Source organism: Pseudorasbora parva, chromosome 16 (genome assembly GCF_024679245.1).
Source record: "Pseudorasbora parva isolate DD20220531a chromosome 16, ASM2467924v1, whole genome shotgun sequence".
Taxonomy (NCBI): Eukaryota; Metazoa; Chordata; class Actinopteri; order Cypriniformes; family Gobionidae; genus Pseudorasbora; species Pseudorasbora parva.
The window spans coordinates 30,202,068-30,222,952 of NC_090187.1; the positions used below are offsets into that span (position 1 = coordinate 30,202,068).

The following is a 20,885-nucleotide window of genomic DNA, read 5'->3' on the forward strand; positions in this document are numbered from 1 at the left end:
ATAGTCTTCTAAAGGACATCTACTCGTAATTAAAACCTAGTTTAATATTATCTGCACATTAAACTGGGATAGCAGAAAGTATCAAAAGCATTGAAATGTTACAGACGTCAGCTTTAAAGTTTGTAGAACTGCTAATGCACTGAGAAAATGTAGAGATCAGTCATTAATTTAAGTATGTATTTGCGTGTATATGCATGAAGCTGCTTTATTCACTGCTTAAGGTAATGCTTTATGCTACTATTGTGCTTCGGGTTAAAGACAGCAGAGGAATAAAAGAGAAACACCCCCTCTGGATGTAGAAAGGGAAGGGCAAGGTGAAAGCATGAAGATTTCTCTCTGTTTTACTTTCCTCCTTTCGTTCTTTCTCTTTCCGCTCCCTTCTCTCCCCAGGGCAGTATAAGCGGAGCAAGATTGAGCTAAAGTACGTGAGGCTGCATACGTCATACTGAGTCCTCAAACCGAGATATTTCAGTCCCACCAGCAGGTCATCAGTACTTTTTCAAGTGCTCTACATGTCCCAAATGACTTCTCAAGCAGACACACATACACAAACACACATAAGGCATGTGCATTCATGCACAAACAGTCATGGTCCACTGCATCAGCCCCCTTGCAATGTTACCTAACTGGGTTTTCATACCAACCACCATTGCATCGAATAAAGAGGCACTTTCGCTAAGTTTCCACTGAACAGATGCCTCCATTGTGTTGTTATGATGTTGATACTGCAGAAGGAGCGATATGACTCCCTTGTTTGTTATTTGGTCTTTGTGCCGGCCGTTTCGATCTCCACCGCATGTGTAATGGAACAGAGCAGATGGAGTCATCAAACCACTGCTGCCACTGTAGAAGGGCCGGAAAATATGTAAGGCCCCTTGAGACAGGAAGGAAGGAGACTTGTAATGTGTCTGATTTAAGCAACCATAACAAATCCTCCACCAGTCAGCTGCACCTCAACCTGACACGTGTGTCGAATGTCAACAGCTAATAGATGCTTGCCATTGTTTGAGAACCCCCTTCGCTGGGACTCCTGGGGATATGCAAATGACGCATACACTGTGGCAATGAAAATGTGTTTTATTATTTACCTGCCATCATTAGGCTTATGCAAATACAGCGTGCATGTATTATACATGATATCTGTATGGCATGGGACGTGCTAAAATACACAGTTTCAAAATCAACTAGTCAAATTATCAATCTTAAGGATATTTTGTATTACGAGGCTGGCTTGAATTTACCTGACCCCAGGTGGACACATTTCTTTACAAATTTAGATTTATTTTACTTTTATTGTAAATCTTTATACACACAGGCACACATACACACACTGTACTGCCAAAAGTATTGGGACACCCAATCATTGAATTCAGGTGTTCCAATCACTTCCATGGCCACAGGTGTATAAAATGAAGCACCTAGGCATGCAGCTGCTTCTGCAAAGATTTGTGAAAGAATGGGTCGCTGTCAGGAGCTCAGTGAATTCAAGCGTGGTACTGTGATTGGCTGCCACCTGTGCAGTAAGTCCATTTGAATCACGCTTCACTGTCTGACAATCCGATGGACAAGTCTGGGTTTGGTGATTGCCAGGGGAATGGTACTTGCGACTGCATTGTGCCACGTGTAAAGTTTAGTGGAGGGGGGTCATGGTGTGGGGTTGTTTGTCAGGGGTTGGGCTTGGACCTTTAGTTCCAGTGAAAGGAACTCTTAATGCTTTAGCATACCAAGACATTTTGGACAATTTCATGCTCCCAACTTTGTGAGAACCGTTTAGGGATGGCCCCCTCCTGTTCCAACATGACTGGGCACCAGTGCACAAAGGTTCATAAAGACATGGATGAGCAAGTCTGGTATGGATGAGCTTGACTGGCCTGCACAGAGTCCTGACCTCAACCTGATAGAACACCTTTAGGATGAATTAGTGCGGAGACTGAGAGAGAGGCCATCTCATTGTAAATCTTTATACACACAGGCACACATACACACACTGTACTGCCAAAAGTATTGGGACACCCAATCATTGAATTCAGGTGTTCCAATCACTTCCATGGCCACAGGTGTATAAAATTAAGCACCTAGGCATGCAGCCACTTCTGCAAAGATTTGTGAAAGAATGGGTCGCTGTCAGAAACTCAGTGAATTCAAGCGTGGTACTGGGATTGGCTGCCACCTGTGCAGTAAGTCCAATTGAATCACACTTCACTGTCTGACAATCCGATGGACAAGTCTGGGTTTGGTGATTGCCAGGGGAATGGTACTTGCGCCTGCATTGTGCATTACACTGCATAAGTGTAATGTTTAGTGGAGGGGGATTATGGTGTGCGCTTCTAGAAGAAATGCACTTCTAGAAGAATGGTCAAAAAGTCCTATAAACACACCCCTAAACCTTATGGAAAGCCTTCTTCCATAAGGCTCTTCTCTTATGGAGCCTTCTCAGAAGAGCTGAAGCTGTTATAGCTGCAAAGGGTCGGCCAACTCCATATTAATACCTACAGATTAAGAACGGGTGTCATTTAAAGTTCAAGTGCATGTTAAAGGCAATCTTCCCAAAACTTTTGGCAAAATACACAAAGTTAAAAATAAAACTATATTAAAAATTGATTTTTACATGTATAACATTTAAATATCAAAGGTCCTAGTGACTAGTTAATATATCCATCTTTCTATATATTTTTCATTAAAAAAAAAAATAATAATAACATCTATTTTAAAATATAAACAAATACATATATATATGGATATGTATATAAATAAATAAAAACTTAAATCAGATTTTAAATAAAAAATATAAATATAAAAAATCTATCCATCCATCTATTCATCTTTCTATATATACCTTTTTAATTAGAAATCTAAAAATAAACCTTTATAAAAATATATACAAATGCTAGTGACTGGATTACATCTGTCTATCCATCCATTTACATATATAAATATAGATTAACTAGTCAACCTTAATCATTTAGTCGTTTCTGTATGACAAGTCAACAATCGCGACCCGTCCCTAACAGCATCTTCAATGAACATGTATTTACAATCTGTACTCTCAGAGAAACGTGGAATAATTTGCTAGTCTGCATTGCTTGCATAATAAGTGAAGGTAAGCGGTTCCTGTCTGGCAAAGGCAAAGGTGACCGAAATCATGTGGATTTGCATCCACCGTAATGAGCATTTTTAGCCGCACTCTCTGGCAGAATCATGATGAAAAAACCCTTTCATAATTGCTTCTGCGGCAGGGAGCTTCATGACCTGTCATTTGATTGTCCATTACGGCTGTATTTTCCTGCACATTGAGTCAAATTGAATAAAAGGTGTCCGGGTCTGTGGTGGGGGGTTAAATCCCGAAGGCCGCGGTGGTCCTTAATAGCTCTATCACAGACACACGCGGCAGGGCCATGTGAAGAACATAATGAGCATCAGGCACATGGTTGAAACGCTGGTGGGTTCATGGCCTAGCCGAACGGGCAGCCTTCATGAAACCCAATCATTGTGAATGAAACTGAGACGCACCACTACCCATGGGCGTAGATTACGCGGGGGACGCGGGGGACGTGTCCCCCTCACTTTTAATAAAATGTATTTTCGTCCCCCGCACTTTTACTGGGTCTCACCGATCCTAGTCGACCCGCTCCGAGCGGGATCCGAACCGGCGTTACCTGCGCGGGGGCGGGCAAGTTAACAGGGACGCTAAAAACAGCTTTTTTTAATCTGGGTTGATAGCGCGCTTCTTGAGGTCACGGGCAAGTGTATTTACATAGAAACCAATGTGAATACATCAAGATTTAAATTCAGAGACAAAAAATAATCTATGCATGACCTGTCATTTTATTCGCATCTAAATATGAGGAGGCGCTCTCACAGAATGTCAAACGTGGATTCGTAGAAGTAATATCCAGTCACGCTGGAGCTGCAGCTGAAGGAAAACAATCGTTATGAGTTATGAAACGTGACGACGACAATCAGACGATTGCGACAATATATGCTTTGTGTGTGTTTTTCAAGTCATCTCAATGTAGGCTATTTATTGACAATAAAGTATAGGCCATCATATGAATAATTCAGTTTTTAATGTTAAGTATATTCTGCTCACCAAGGCTGCATTTATGTAATCAAAAATAGTTCAAACAGTAATATTTTGAAATATTATTACAAATTAAAACAGCTTTTTTCCTATGTGAATATATAGTAATTTATTCCCGTGATCAAAGCTGAATTTATCATCATTACTCCAGTCTTCAGTGTCACATGATCCTTCACTAATCATTCTCACATGATTTTATAATCAAGAAACATTTATGATTATTATCTGTGTTGAAAACAGTTGTGCTGCTTAAAAATGCTGTGGAAACCATGATAGCCATGTAATACATGTTATTTTTCAGGATTCTTTAATGAATAGAAAGTTAAATGGATAGCATTTATTTGCATTCATTAAATAAATTATTATCTTTTGTAATATTAAAAATATCACTTGTGATCAATTTAATGCATGTCTGATCAACAAAAGTATTAATTTCTCTCTTTTTTAATTTTACCACAAATGTTTAGATGGTTTCCACAAAAATTAAGCAGCACTATGAGCAGCAAAACTGATAATAATCATAAATGTGTGTTGATCATCAGATCCTCATATGAGAATGATTAGTGAAGGATCATGTGACACTGAAGACTGGAGTAATGATGATAAATTCAGCTTTGATCCCAGGAATAAATTACACTTTACTATATCTTCACATAGAGAACAGCATGGTTTACATTAGAATATATATTTTTTTACATTGCATAAAATATATGGAGTCTTAATGCACAAGTGTTTGTATGGCTAGTATATAAACCAATCATAAAATTGGCACAAAAAAATAGGAGAATAATATTATAAATATTAATTAGTGGTTATTGTTCAGCAGTGCATTTGATATCTTGCCCAATTAAAAGCAAGAGATGCGATAAATTATATTGGTCCAAAAAAATACAAATAATTTCTGTCCCCCTCACTTCTGAAAAGATGGCTACGCCCCTCCCAGCATTCCCTTCTGTCGATTGGTTATGTTCAGTCTGAAATCTCCTGGTGCTTCTCTAAACGTTGGGCTAGATCTGTTCAAACCTTATAAACTTTTGAATTAATAAAAGGAAATGCACATGAAAATGCAATTATTTGAAGCTGACCAATCAGCTGCAAGAATCCCAGACCACAATGCCAGTTTTATTGCAAAAATGTGTTTCATGTGGGGTTGGATTTAGCATAGAATTGGGTCCGTCTGCTGTGGCTTTATTATTGTTAGCTTTCCCCACCACTGGGTTTTAGAAGCTCTAATATATTTTTTTCTCTCAACTGCACCAAAAAAGAACCTCTATATATATAAATATATATATATATAAAATTCAATAATGCAGACCCATATTTTTTGGTAAAATACCTTGTAGTTATTCTCAAAGTTCTGCATATTTAAGTGTTGTTGAACTTGAGCAACAGCATAATTGTTGCATTACAATGGTGTCATATGTGTGTGAAAAACGCAAAGGAAAAGTCACGCCAAACTGCCTGAGCGCCAGGATTTGTGGTAGCTAGATGTAAACAAAGCATTGTTGGACCGTACGGGACTTATGCTCATTTACGATCATTTCTATGGCCAAATGTGCTTACTCCTTGCTTATCTGAGGGAAAGGGGGGGAGGGGGGAGGGGGGGGGGGCATAAGGCAAGAGAAGCTATTATACCTGCTATTTTACGTTGTTTGTATATTCGTAGGGGCTGTCATTGTTGTTTGACGGGCTGTGTGACGTCAGAGCGCGTAACTGGGAGTACATCGATCTAGTACGTGTCCACAGGTGGGAGGTCACGGGTTTGACTGCTGTTCTAGTGCACTTTCACGGGTAGAAGGTTGCCTGGTGCGCAGCATTAGTCTCCAGATCCAGGATAAATAGTCTCCTCATAATTAGGTTCTGGTGGTTTTTCAGATAGTCGTCCTCCACACAAAACTCACATTCAGGTCTGGCACCATTCTGATACGATGCACTCACTATTCCCAATCCATTCAGGTCCAAAAGGACTAAATCAATTTTTTTGTTCCTGTTGAATCTTCAGCTTCACATACGTCAATATGCCAACCAAAATGGTCTAATTTTCAGACTTTTCTATGCCTGTGAAGCCTTGTGACTGGATCTGGGACAAATTCTCCTCCGTCAACTATTCAGACCATGACAAAGTATTGATTTTCTGCTCAGGTGATTTTAATTAGGCATTTTTAATTAGTTTGCCTATTGTTTGTCCTTCATTCTGGAGTTCAGGCATTGGCCAGAACAGTATCATTCATACAGCCAGCCCACAGTCTTCTGACATAGGCTGTCTCTAGTTGATAAGAGCACAATCAATGTCTGTGACACTCCCTGCAATTAGCTTCCCTAATTAACCATTTGGCCATGGAAATAGTCACTGCAGGGGGCTGATTTCCAAGCCTAAAGGAAACCAGAGGTGATGATTCAAGAGTTTTACAATTTACAATTTGAAACTGCCAAAAACCTCTCTATCATTCAGATTAATATATAACGGCGTTAACGTGCTGCAATAACGTGAGACTCTTATCTGGCGATAAAAAAAATATAGCCGTTAATCTATTCTCGGAGTTAAAGAGTTAGTTCACCCAAAATGAAATTGATGTCATTAATGACTCACCCTAATGTCGTTCCACACCCGTAAGACCTCCGTTCATCTTCAGAACACAGTTTAAGATATTTAATATTTAGTCCGAGAGCGTGAACGGTGAGCGTGAAGATCAACGAAGGTCTTACGGGTGTGGAACGACAATAGGTTGAGTCATTAATGACATCAATTTAATTTTTGGGTGAACAAACCCTTTAAGTTGTGAGCTGGGTCTATACTATGGCAAGCTATGATTACTTTCACTTTGATATTTTAGCGCAGATGTATACCTAGCCGAATTGCACTGTAGGGGGTGATAACGAATCTTCAAACCTGTTTACTGTGAAATTACAAACGTGATTTGCTAGCATGGATGCAGCTATGAAGCCGCCGGGTTTGCTTCAGTGAAAATTTATTTTTAAGAAGCTTCCCAATGGAAACCTCGACAAGACTAATGTTGTTTGCACCTTGTGCGATGCAGAATTTTTTTGTTTGCTGTAGGAGTTCTTCCAGTCTCGAGTACTGCCTGAACGCACTTTTTCCGATTGAAAGATTCAGTGAACTGTTTACGTGAGACCGATCTGGTGTTTACGTGTGCTGACTTTCAGTCGGAATCATTTTGTGACAGAAATGTCGTCACTGTCCTCTCAAGCAGCTGGAATGTGTTCATGGATGCCATTGCAACTATAACAGCCACCAGGACTTATACGGGTTTATAAAAGCTATTTTTTGTTGTAAAGTGTAATAATCATCTCAGAAAAATACATTCTTCTGTCGGCGCAATTGAAGTAAAAAGTGCCTTACAAACGCTGTCAAGATGAGAGAGTGTAGCCAGGCTATGTCTGTGTCATTATTCCAACATTATCTTCTTAACTTCTCACGAAATAAGTTTACCCCTCAGAAAAATTAACTTTCCTGTCTTGTCAACATATAGCCTGATGTTAACGCGGCGCACACTCTTCAGTAGTGAATGTGCACGCTGTATATCACATCAACGCACACTCAAAAGTAATCGTGTAGTTTACATGGTGAAATTTTTCCTTTGATCGATTCATGAAAAGGTTTATCCCACCCATCTCAAACCGAATAAAAAATAATTCGGTTTGGGCATTTTTATTCCGATTGAGGTGTTTATATGGAGCATTTTCATTCGGATTGGACTTTTAAACTGATTATAATGCTCCATGAAAACGCACCTATTATTTGGGTAGCACACATATCCTGAATGCCTTTGGCAGAATTCAGATGAGCCATTTTAATCTAGATTAAAAATTGTATTTATTGTATTTATGCTCACCTCTAATATATATATATATATATATATATATATATATATATATATATATATATATATATATATATATATATATATATATATATTAATCTGAAGTGTTCCTTTAAGATTTACTTATATGATGCACAAATATCTGTGGTTTTTAAAAACACAATAGGTTTTCCAGCCTATCTGCACCTGTTCCACACTATCAGAAGACAATGCAAGATGAGACTCATTGTGTTTATGCAGTAATGGCACCCTTGAGCCATCTCTTGTCTGAACATGCTTTGCCTCCATCACTATCAATAACAATAAATAACTCTTTCTGTGGAAACCCTTAAGGGATGGGCGAGATAAAGACTAAAGAGCCATATTTACTGTTCTTAACTCGTAGGTACCATTTAACCTGCATTTTCCCACAGAACTGGAGGGCTATATTTACAAAAAAAAGCAAGGGGACTACTAAAATGGGAAAATGTAGTGAAGAAAACCTATACCAAAATATATTTACAATTCATTTATTTCATACTTGGTATACTAGGAATCCATTAGCATACATCGCTTGAGACTTACTGATATAAATATTATAATTAAACTTTATTTGGAGTACACTCTCTTAAAAATATAGGTTTCATAGAAAAAACGAAAACATTTTGGTGCCCCAAAGAACCTTCAAAAACAGTTTAGCTGAGTAAATAGACAGTTTGAACGTGCACCTCACAAATTTTGTTTATAGAAATAATTTTTCCCTTGAATTCTGCAATCTCTTGAGATGAAGACTCTGAATTTATCAGCTGAATGTATACTAGTTTAATTAGTGACACTTAGTCTAATTTTTAAAATCTTTCTTTGAATATGGCAACATTTTTATTTTAAAATCTTTATTTGAACATGACAAGTTGGCAACATTCTTATTTTAAACATTTTATTTGAATATAGCAACATGAAACCTCAACAAAATACTTCTAAAATGAAATCACCAACAGAGACTCCTCCCCTATCAGCCAATCACTGTGAGCATTTTTAGTGAGCGTGATGACATCATCCATAGCAACGAGGCCAACTTCACCCTTAAGGCCAACTTAAGACTTCTCTCTATTCCTTAGTAAAAGTTGCTGTCAGCTTGTCTGGCTATCACCAGACCAAGCTCAATTTAAGATTGAACACTGGTCTGGTGAGTCTGCTCTGTATTTTCTACTGCACGAGAGGCGTGATCAACTGGCATTATTCAAATGACTCTGTACACAATTGGATAGTCCTTCAACCAATCAGACCACAAGAAGCGTGATCAATGGGCAACGACCCGTCATATTTCTATCTGTGATCATGTTAAACCCGCCAATAGGTGGATAAGCCAGTCTGTGATTGGTTCACGCAAAAGCAGCAGAAATGAATGTACAGGTTGCCAAGTGAAATCAAATCGCCGGCAGATCAGGCTGGGTTTACCAGCCTCAGCAGACTGAAATTTTCAGTGTCATATGATTCTTCAGAAATCATTCTAATATACTAATTTGATCAATAAACATTTGCTATTATCAAGGTTAAAAACAGTTCTGCTGCTTAATATTTTGGCAATATGAATAAAGATCATTTTAAATGTTATTGCTGTGGTGGGTTGCCATTTGATGTGTTAACCATGTGTCTCCAATAAAGAATTCTGCATCCTGAAGTGAAAACCAGTTAAGGACCACTGATATAATGTAGGCTACATGCTCATCCAGTTATGCAAAGAATTCCCTCATCACATACGCATACACGCATATCACATGCAGCTAGCCGTAAACAGGAGGTTAAATGTCTAAAATTCAAGAACTGATTGATAGCCTGTCTCCTCCATGACGTGAATGAAGGCAGAAGCATAAATAAGGGAGACGCCAGACGTGAAGAGGCAGGCTGCCTGCGCTCCAAGGCCTGCGAACACTTCACACACTCTCACGCAAGAGAAATGGATCTCATTTTCTGAAAAGAGGTTGATATTAATACCAAGAGGGCACAGAAATATACAGGGGAATGAGATGTTTTAGCGGGGCGCTCCTTTGAACGCGGCAAGGCTTTTTTTGTCTCTCTCGAAATGAATTTGAAGGAAACGTTTGAGTATTTTTAGGTCAAATCATTACCGAGGAGACCGCATTTCTTGTTTTATTAATTCCAATGGTACAGCCCCTTGGATTTTAATTATATGTTCTTATACTTTTTAAGTGACTCTTCTATATGCTTAATGAGAATGCATTAGGTTACTTGCAATGTGGAATGTGTTCGTTATCGCCGTATAAGATCAAGGAAATGCGCCTGTTGTGAATTTAGAAACATTGTTATCTCTAAAGATCTATCCTCAGCTCTGTTTTCTGTTCAGAAAAGCTATAACTGTTATGTGTTGGTTCATTGTTTATATTATTCTACATTTTTACATGTTAATCTTTTTTTTTCTCCCCCTTTTCCATTGTTGCACTTTGAGATTCTTCGGAATTAAAAGTGCATTATAAATAAAATCTATTATTATTATTATTATTATTATTATTATTATTATTATTATTATTAAAGAACGACAATAATCAACATGTTTAAGGGCGAAGGGTGTGTAAATAGATTTAGACAAGGATTAAAATCGCCTTTGCCATATTTTAGTCCCAATGTATTTTTTGTTTCTTCACCAGTGGCTAGTTTGTAATGGTTGACCTTTGTAGCTGTGGCTTGTCAGTCTACAAACAAGGTTTAGCACACTTATTTAACCAGAAATATTGCCCCAAAATTAAAACAAACAGCTTAAGAAACCCTGTCTAACATTTGCATTTGATTTGTATTGGGTTTTTCGTTTGCTCTTCTTTAGCCACTTCAGGCCCAAATCGTTTGCAGTCTCTGATCAGTTGTTAATAAAGTGGCATTCAAGCCATACGGGAAAGGTTATAGCAACATTGTGCACAATCTATTATAGACATCAATCTTTGCACTGGGCTTTTGTTTGGTTGTTTGTTTGTTGAAAGCTTGAAAAAGAGAATCAACCGAGACTTTAAAAAATTGGCTAGCCTATCTACAGGGTCGTCTGACCTTGCTTTGTGATTTTAGAGGCATCAGTGTGCATTCAGTGGAGATAAATTTAGTCATACTTGAGGCTGCGAGTCAGAGAATAAACAGAGAGTCTGTCCTTTCAGCAGCAATACGGTGAATAGTTCACATTCTCTCAAAGAAATGATTGAAATAATACAGAGCCGTGCCAACAGAATCACAAAGAGGGGCACAGGGGTAAATATTGATCGCTTTGTAGGTTTGGGCAGAGATTAAAGGGTTAAGTTCACCAAAATGTTTAATTCCGTCATAAGACCTTCGTTCATCTTCGGAACACAAATTAAGTTATTTTTGATGAAATCCGAGAGCTCCCTGACCCCTCCATAGACAGCAATTTAATTAACACTTTCAATGCTCAGAAAGGCAGTAAAGATGTCGTTAAAATAGTCCATGTGACTCCAGTGGTTCGACTTTAATGCAACAACAATACTTTTTGTGCGCAAAAATAAAAATAAAAATAAGTGAGTCTTATCACCTATGAGTCTCTTCTTGAAGAACACAAAGAAACAAAAATAAGTTTTGATAAAAAATAACAATTGCTTCTCATCTGTGTCAGTCTCCTACGGAGTTCAAGTTGTAAATACAATGCATGGCTTCAATGTCTGAACAGCTGCTCATCATTGGCTGAAGCTTCTCATGTGAGCACCATGACGCATGCGTGTGATGCTGACGCAGGAGCTAGCTAGTGGTGAGCCGCTGTTCTGCAGCAGAACTAAGAAGCGCTGCGCTGTTGACACTGTCAACAGAGTCAGAGAATGACACAGATGAGAAAAAACTGCTGAATAAAGTCGTATTTTTATAGCCTGATGTGGTCATACTCAAGTATACTCTAGTCAGAATATGAGTCTGATACTGCTCCATTGGGCTTATGGGGCGTTTCAGCCGAACCAGGAAAGACCTCAATTGGATAGACCTACAACCAATCAGAGCAACGAAGCGACGCATAAATTTAGTTGTCAAATGTCAACAGAACTCAACTGCACTGTGTTGCAAAGTCTGCGTTTTTTTCCTTAGGCTGTTTTCCATGTCCGCAGGGTTGAAGCGATCTCTATTGTGTGATATATAGACCCAGGAATGCAAATTTTAGCAGGCAGCCTTGCCAAAATAACACACATTTTACCCCCCAAATGCCATTTTTTTCCGGAGAACACAGCAGAGAAGCTATTGTTTTGGGATAGAAGTTAGCTGGTTTTGTTCTAAAAACTTGGCAACTCTGTCTGCACGTGCTGGAATAAACGATCTTTGCCGGTGTAAAAAAAAAAAAAAGAATTTAAGGATACACAGTTACTTACCAACATGATCATCATTTTAGAGAGAAATAGTGAATGCATATGCAAACAAGCTCTCCGTTTAGGATTTGAACATTTTAATCGAAGGCAAACGCCCTTGATGACGTGGATGATTACGTCCGTCATCGTCTAAAGCCTGCACTGACAATTTCATTGGTCCGAACAGTTTCTGTTTGGGCATAATCACTCCTCTATGGATTAAGTCCAGACTGAACGGCCCGAGCACAAATGTTGTGGGCGGGGCTGAGTTCGGCTGGCATCCAGGCTAGTATTTTTATGTTTTTTGCGCACAAAAAGATGTCTTTTGTGCCTATCTGGACCTTGAAGGTGGTAATTAAATTGCTGTCTATGGAGGGGTCAGAGCACTCTCGGATTTTATCAAAAATAACTTAAATTGTGTTCCAAAGATGAATGAATGTTTTATGGGTTTGGAACGACATGAGGGTGAGTAATTAATGATTTCTGGGTAGACTAACCCTTAAGTTATCATACACTATGTTAGATAAGCAGTAAAAAATTCTGAAAATTTGCTGTCTATGGAAGGTTCAGAGAGTTCTTGGATTTCATCAAAAATAACTTAATTTGTGTTCTGAAGATGAATGAAGGTTTTATGGGTTTGGAACGACATGAGGGTGAGTAATTAATGATTTCTGGGTAAACGAACCCTTTAAGTTAACATACAATATGTTAGATAAGCAGTACAACATTTATCCATGGTCACCATAGTTAGTGGTGCTTGAACGACCCTTTTAGTCCCCAGACTCAAGTCTGTTGTTTGAAGAACACAACTACACCACATAAACCAGCTCGTCTGCAGCAGCGAGACAAAGCCCCTCTCACAGCGTTTCATCACTGCCATGTCACTCTGCACTGGAACCCAACGAGAACTGACTACTGACAATGTAGCCAGACAATAGGGGGCGGGCGCATGTGGAGAATTTATCCAGCGTGCTAGAATTTGCCCCTCTTCTCGCCCCGCTGCATCCTCTCATCTCTACAACGGATGCTTTTACTGGTGGAACAGAGTGACTTTAGAGCCGCTAGTCATTTATAATACCCACGTTGCATGACTGGGGGCCTCAGAGGCCGAGGATGTGGGCAGAACTATACGGGTGTGTGCTCAATGCCTGACCCCTATTTTCACCGGGCCGTGCAGATATAGACTGATTAGCACTGACTGCTGGGCTGCGTCTGCTTCAGTTTTAAATCAAACAAATACAAATTCTTTTTTTAAGAAACTCTAGGCAGCTCTTGAGCAGCTGTCTGTACAGTTAATAGACAGTACAAATATTGACCACAAAGAAACAAATACAGTACAATATATAGTACATTTGTTTAGATTTAATTTTAAAAGCCATTTTTATGTTGTTTATGGATGACTGATTATTGCTGCTGTGCTGCCACCTACTGGTCATGCATGGTAACTACAAATATTTGAGTGCAGGATTGTTGTTGTCATCCTCAATTTGTTAATTTCTCTTTTTCAGGAGACAGCAGATTACAATAATGTCCAGGAGCTGAAGTATTTAGACATGGTCATAAGTGAGTCACTCAGACTCTACCCACCTGCATTCAGGTATGACAGCTACTATTTTATATATTATATTATATTAATGGGTTAAAAACACATTGGTTATTGAAGTTGCATGCTCTTTTCCCCCAGAGTGAATCTTAAAAGGCACAATATGTAAGATTTTTAGATAAAAATATCCAAAAACCACCAGAACAATGTTATGCATTTTGTTGACTTGTATACTAACATTATCCTAAACGTTTCCAGCAATGTTTAAATCCAGAAAAAAAAGGCAATTTTAAACAGGACACTGTCAATGTGTTGCTTGTCAATGAAATCATATCCGCACTAACCTTCCGTAGAAACAAAGGAAACACCAGGCACTTCAAAGGCACAATGTGTAAGATTTTTGGACTAGAACAGTGTTATAGATTTTCTTAACTTCTGTACTTGCACTATCCCAAATGTTTTCAAGAATGTATAAATCCAGAGAAATAAGCAATTTTAACCAGGACACAGACCGTGTCCGTGGGTCACCTATCAATGACATCATACCCGCCTTACCCTTGATTTATGATTTTTTAATTTCATTTTGTAGAAACCATGGAAACACCAAAGAAGCTTTAATATATCATGTTTTTTATTAGACAGGTGAGCAACTGTTTGGATACATTCATCCACAGAAAACAAATCATTGTTATATATCTCAACACTATTGATTAAACCTTGTTTTCTTGATTTCAACAAGTGCCTCATAGAAGCTGCCGAGCGAACACACAGACATAACTTTCAACACACTCAGTGTATCTATGATCTGCGTTACTCCACATACACGTGGCAGGAAGAACCGAAAGCGCTCGTCTGCGGCAAAACAAAAGCTCTGTGAAATCTCTCAGTCATCAAGCTACGCCTTTGATTTGAATAAGCGACCTCTAGCGGCGAAAAATATCATATTGTGGTTTTAATATATTATTAAAACAGGTGAGCAACTGTTGGGATACATTTATCAACAGAAAACTGATCATTGTTATACAGCGCAACATGGTTAGTCGTATTGTTTGAATCGCTTGTTTAAGTGATTTACCAAGAGTATGTTTTTAGCCTCAGAGACAACACTGTTTTGTCAAGTGGCTAACATAGCCTAATCAGAGAGAGCTTTGGCCATTATCAGAGAGAGCTTTTGCCATAATTCAATATATAGGTGCTGGTCATAATTATTAGAATATCATCAAAAAGTTTATAACTAATTCCATTCAAAAAGTGAAACTTGTATATTCATTCATTCATTACACACAGACTGATATACTTCAAATGTTTATTTCTTTTAATTTTGATGATTATAACTGACAACTGAGGAAAATCCCAAATTCAGTATCTCAGAAAATTAGAATAGTGTGAAAAGGTTCACTATTGAAGACACCTGCTGCCACACTCTAATAAGCTAACTAACTCAAAACACCTGCAAAGGCCTTTGAATAGTCTCTCCGTCTGGTTCTGTAGGCTACACAAGCATGGGGAAGACTGCTGACTTGACAGTTGTCCAAAAAACGACCAGTGACACCTTGCACAAGGAGGGCAAGACACAAAAGGTAATTGCAAAAGAAGCTGGCTGTTCACAGGGCTCTGTGTCCAAGCACGTTAAAAGAGAGGTGAAGGGAAGGAAAAGATGTGGTAGAAAAAAGTGTACAAGCAATGGCGATAACCTCACCTTGGAGAGGATTGTGAAACAAAACCCATTAAAAATGTGTGGGAGATTCACAAAGAGTGGACTGCAGCTGGAGTCATTGCTTTATGAACCACTATCCACAGACATATGCAATACATGGGTTTGAGCTGTCGCATTCCTTGTGTCAAGACAATCTTGAACAACAGACAACATCAAACGGGTCTCGCCTGGTCTAAAGACAAAAAGGACTGCTGAGTGGTCCAAAGTTTTGTTCTCTGATGAAAGTCAATTTTGCATTTCCTTTGGAAATCAGGGTCTCAGAGTGTGGAGGAAGAGAGGAGAGGCACACAATCCACATGGCTTGAGGTCCAGTGTAAATTTTCCACAGTCAGTGATGGTTTGCGGTGCCATGTCATCTGCTAGTGTTGGTCCACTGTGTTTTCTGAGGTCCAAGAGCAATGCAGCTGTATACCAGGAAGTTTAGAGCACTTTTCTGCTTCCTGCTGCTGGCCAACTTTATGGAGATGCAGATTTCATTTTCCAACAGGACTTTGCAGTTACGCACAGTGCCAAAGCAACCAGGACCTGGTTTAAGGACGATGGTATCTCTGTACTTTAATTGGCCAGCAAACTCGTCTGACCTTAACCCCAAAGAAAATGTATGGGGCATTGTGAAGAGGAGCATGCGATATGCCAGACCCAGCAATGCAGAAGAGCTGAAGGCCACTATCAGAGCAACCTGGGCTCTCATAACACCTGAGCAGAGCCACAGACTGATCCACTCCATGCCACGCCGCATTGCTGCAGTAATTCAGGCAAAAGGAGCCGCAACTAAGTATTGAGTGCTGTTACATGATCATACTTTTCATGTTGATACTTTTCAGTTGGCCAAGATTTCTAAAAATCTTTTCTTTGTATTGGTCTGAAGTAATATTCTAATTTTCTGAGATATTCCAAATTAAAAGAAAGAAACCTTTGAAAAATATCAGTCTGTGTGTAATGAATAACTATAATATACAAGTTTCACTTTTTGAATCAAATTAGCAAAATAAATATATTTTTGGAGGATATTCTAATTATATGACCAGCACCTGTATATTAAAATTAATTCCATCTCATTTAGCTACAGAAGTCATCCAGCTTTTATTAATATACTAATATTCTAATATTGATCTAGATATTGCAAAGTGCAACAAGTCTCTCATAACAGCCACCGAGTGAACGCACAGAGTAACATTAACATTAACTGTCAACGCATTTAAAATTATTTAGTATGATTGTTTTAAGACAGCACTGCTATACCCCACATACGCAACGAAAAGAGCGGACTGCAGCATAAGAATAGTAAAAGCTCCACTGGTCTTGGGACCGGTGTTGCACGCCGGTGTCTTTCATTAGCAATTGCTCCCATGGGTTTCAGCATGTCCTGCTTTATACCGCCTGTTAATAATAGTTTAATGCATTAGCTCATCCATGAACATGACTCCTGCCCGAATCCGTTGAGTTCCTTTTCATCAGCTATGGAGCTGAATAAAAACAACTCCCATGATCCCATGCTCATTCGCAGCATCATTAAGCTATGCCTTTGTTATGAATAACCTCTAGTGGCAAAAACTTACATAGTGTGCCTTTAAATAACATGTTGTTTTTGTGTATTTCATCATAGGTTTGCTCGAGATGTTGAGCAAGACACTGTCGTGAATGGCCAGCTTCTTCCTAAAGGAGCATCTCTGGAAATCCCTACAGGTTTCCTTCACTACGACCCAGATCACTGGACCGAACCTAAGAAATTCATCCCAGAGAGGTGAACTGTCTTTCAGTCAGTTCTTTCTAAGCAGAACAACTGATGATCATTTGTATCTATGGTAATATAGTTGCCAGCATTGCACAGCAGCCTTTTTCCATGAGCTAGTCAATTTTTGAATTACTAATACAAATGTGATACACATTTTTTGTTTAAATTCTTTTAGGGTATATTTACATGACAACGATATGCTAGAAACAGAAACTTTTTTTCTTTGCCTTTTTTTTGCGTACAGATGACAACGCTGTCAATGCCAGTTCACACAGATCTGCAAAATATGACAAAAAAACTGTGTATTATGCTGCCAGGCCAGTAGTTGGAAATGTCACTTTGTAAAAAAACCACTATGCACCTAAAGACTGAACACATAATAAGCATGTACATGATGTCCCTTTTCACGCTTTTGTAGATTAAATGGAGACAATAACCTTATTGTTTTCAAAAACTTTTTTAGGCATTTTTAGGCCACCAAAACATGTAAAAGTTTTGTTTTTAGTTGAAAACGGTACACAATAATATTCAGTGAAAATCAGTTAAAGTTTTATAGAAATTAATACTTTTATTCAGAAAGAACACATTACAGTGATCAGACTTTTTGAATGTTACAAAGGATTTATTTTTCAAAAGCATGCTGTTCTTATCAACTTTCCATTCAAAGAATCTTGCCAGTCACATCGTGTGGCTTAAAATAATGATGGCAGGGTTGCGGAGGTTCCGCGTGCTACTTGTAAACAAAGAAGCTGGCAAACGGCGGTCTTTCGAAACGGCTTTGGCCGTGACTCTGGAAGACTTGGAATTAAGCTGTTCTTTGAAAAAAAAGAAGAACAAAGAATGGCACTGAAGTCATTCTTAAGAAGGGAAGAGGTGTTCGGAGTTTTGCCGACCAGATACGGCGAACGATTAATCTATCAACTAGCTCCGCTTCACATTGCTCTGGTTGGTTGTAGCGCTATCAAATTGCGTGCAGAAGGAGTTTGAAAGACATCCGTTTATCCCGCCCCTCGGATTGAGCCCTGTCAATCATGAGTTTCCAGACTGGCTTGTCGGGCTATAAGAAATGTGTCTTGAGCACCAAATCAGCCAATCAGCATGTGACTGAAGACTGAAATAATGGCTGCTGAAAATTCAGCTTTGTTTCACAGGAATACATTATATGTTATATATACATAGAAAACAATAAAAAGTTTTATTTTTATTTTTTTTAGTTCCCCAAGATTAAATGATGGGCTCATTAATGAACTTCAATCATTTCCTCTCAATTTCTTCCCAGGTTAGGAACCTTGGCGTCATCCTGGACTCAGAATTTTGCTTAACCAAGCAAATAAAATCAGCCGTTAAGATTAGTTATTATCAATTACAGTAATAATAAACAGCAAATACAATTAAAAGACGAAAATGTTTTAGCACATTGCATTTAAATAATTGTAACTCATTGTGCTTTGGTCTTCCTCAGTCATCACTTGCTCGCCTCCAGAAAGTTCAAAATGCAATTTTAGCGTCGCTCCATTGGCTCCTGGTCCATTTTAGGATCCAGTTTAAAGTTTTTTTTTTAAGCTCTTAAGGATCCTTCTTATCATCTTATTTCACATTCATCCAGCAGTTATTTAAAATCTTCTGATAGGTATCTTTTGTACGTCCCTTGCTCACGTTTAAAATCCAAGGGTGGTAGAGCTTTTTCAGTTGCTGCCCCTCGCTTACGGAATCAGTTACCACCTGATAAATTGACTTACTAGCCTAACCTTATCTTGTAGTTATTCAAATCATCTCTGTGTATATTTTTCCACAAGCTGTACATTTTGTTTGCACGCCTCCCGTGTGACGTGCTAACAATGAACTCTGTATTTGTCTCAGGTTCACTCCAGAAGCCAAGGCCAGCCGCCACCCGTTTGTGTATCTGCCGTTTGGAGCGGGGCCACGTAGCTGTGTGGGCATGAGATTGGCCCAGCTAGAGATTAAAGTGGCTCTGGTTCACATATTCAGGAGGTTTGACATCGTGGCCTGCGAGGACACTGAGGTTTGTTAGTATTTGACTGGAGAAGTTTAGCTTCAGTATTCAAGAGGACGATTTGAAACAGATATAGGCAATCATTTTCTCTTTTTTGCCACACAGGTTCCTCTGGAATTAAAGTCTAACACCACCCTCGGACCCAAGAATGGTATTTTTGTCAAAATCACCAAGAGGGAGGATTTTGAGGACGAGTCCTGATATGGTTTCAGTTCTCAGCTGCACAGTCTGATTCTAATCAAATTATTTAGAAACATATTACTTATTCTGACATAGATCTGCACTAATTGTTTGATAAAAACTGATTCATTTACAAAGAAGCCACAAATGTACGCAAGAGCTGAAAAAGGTCACATACTGTATGGTATATTTGATAAAAGGTACTAGGATGAGATGTCTTGCCTTATTGCCCACGTGGCATTTGATTTTATTTTGATTATAATGTTATTTTATGTAGTTATGTATTAAGTAAATATGTAGTGCAGTAACAGAATAATGAGATTATTAAAGGGATAGTTCACCCAAAAATGAAAGTTTGATGTTTATCAAAGTAAAAAACACAGACATACGAATTAATATTAAATTATGTGGCTCGTGGCGACACATTGATGTCTTAAAGACACGAAACTATCGGTTTCTGTGAGAAATCGATCAGTATTTGTGTTGTTTTTTTTTTACCTCATATAAGACGAATCTCATTTAGTATCCCTAATGCCATTACTACAAAAAGGTAAAAAAAAAAAAATCGCGCCTGGTTTTTAACCTTACTTGACGGAAGTAATGGCATAATGACTGTCATAGAAAAATACCCCATTGACATGCATTATACGAGCACCGGGTGGAGTTAAAAATCTTCATTCATGTTCTACTGAAGAAACAAACACACCTACATCTTGGATGCCCTGGGGGTAAGCAGATTAACATCAAATGTTTATTTTTGGGTGAACTATCCCTTTAAAGTTGTAGGCCTACAGAGTGCAGCATTGTGGCATTAGCTACCCATGTAGTTGAATGTGATTATTTACTCAGGGTGTAAACTGTAAACTTATTTAGCATATTTGATGACATATGATTTAAATCACTAAATAAATGGTTTATCAGTTGGCATACACATGCATTTATATACAATTACACGTTGTAATATTTGATAAAGCATTTTAGACCCACACATGAAAGGAGTGTGTGAAAGTTAGGAGCTTTAAACCACATAGCTTTTAAATAGGCTAGAATTCTGTGAGTTTGTTTCATATATAAAACCACCTCACTGACAACGAGGACTGTTTCACTGAGAGTGACCAGAGTCTTCAGTTAGTAGTCCCAAGACTTCCCACCAGGGGTCGCAGTGACTCCTCAAAAATATCTTGTCTGTCACAGACATGACCTGCTGCTCGTCTTCTAATGATTTCCTGGTAAAAGTTGTATTACATCTTGTTGCTTTAATAGTAATTTTGCATTTCTAGATGTTTAACAAATTTAAGTTTCAATTTTGTTCGGGGTATTAAATGCTCCAAATCTTTAATTATTTGTCAAACTGTATTGTTTATAGCCGAAGATATATACTTATCAGCATTTTCCCAGAGGTCTAAGAATGTGATGGGCGGAAACAGTAAGCAAAAGTTCAAAGTCAAATA

The 20,885-nt window shown here is 38.4% G+C and overlaps 1 protein-coding gene across 3 annotated transcripts in view; it reads left to right on the forward strand.

Annotated features, from left to right (window-relative positions):
- Window positions 1-20,363, forward strand: part of tbxas1 (thromboxane A synthase 1 (platelet)) — a 106,696-nt gene extending 86,333 nt beyond the window's left edge. For all 3 annotated transcript variants that reach the window (XM_067420219.1, XM_067420221.1, XM_067420220.1), the window contains exons 12-15: window positions 13,754-13,842; window positions 17,112-17,249; window positions 19,101-19,263; window positions 19,360-20,363. In XM_067420219.1, the coding sequence (XP_067276320.1) occupies window positions 13,754-13,842; window positions 17,112-17,249; window positions 19,101-19,263; window positions 19,360-19,455 (486 nt within the window). In that variant the 3' untranslated portion in view covers window positions 19,456-20,363. The remainder of the gene's footprint in view (window positions 1-13,753; window positions 13,843-17,111; window positions 17,250-19,100; window positions 19,264-19,359) is intronic.
- Window positions 20,364-20,885: the final 522 nt, after the last annotated feature.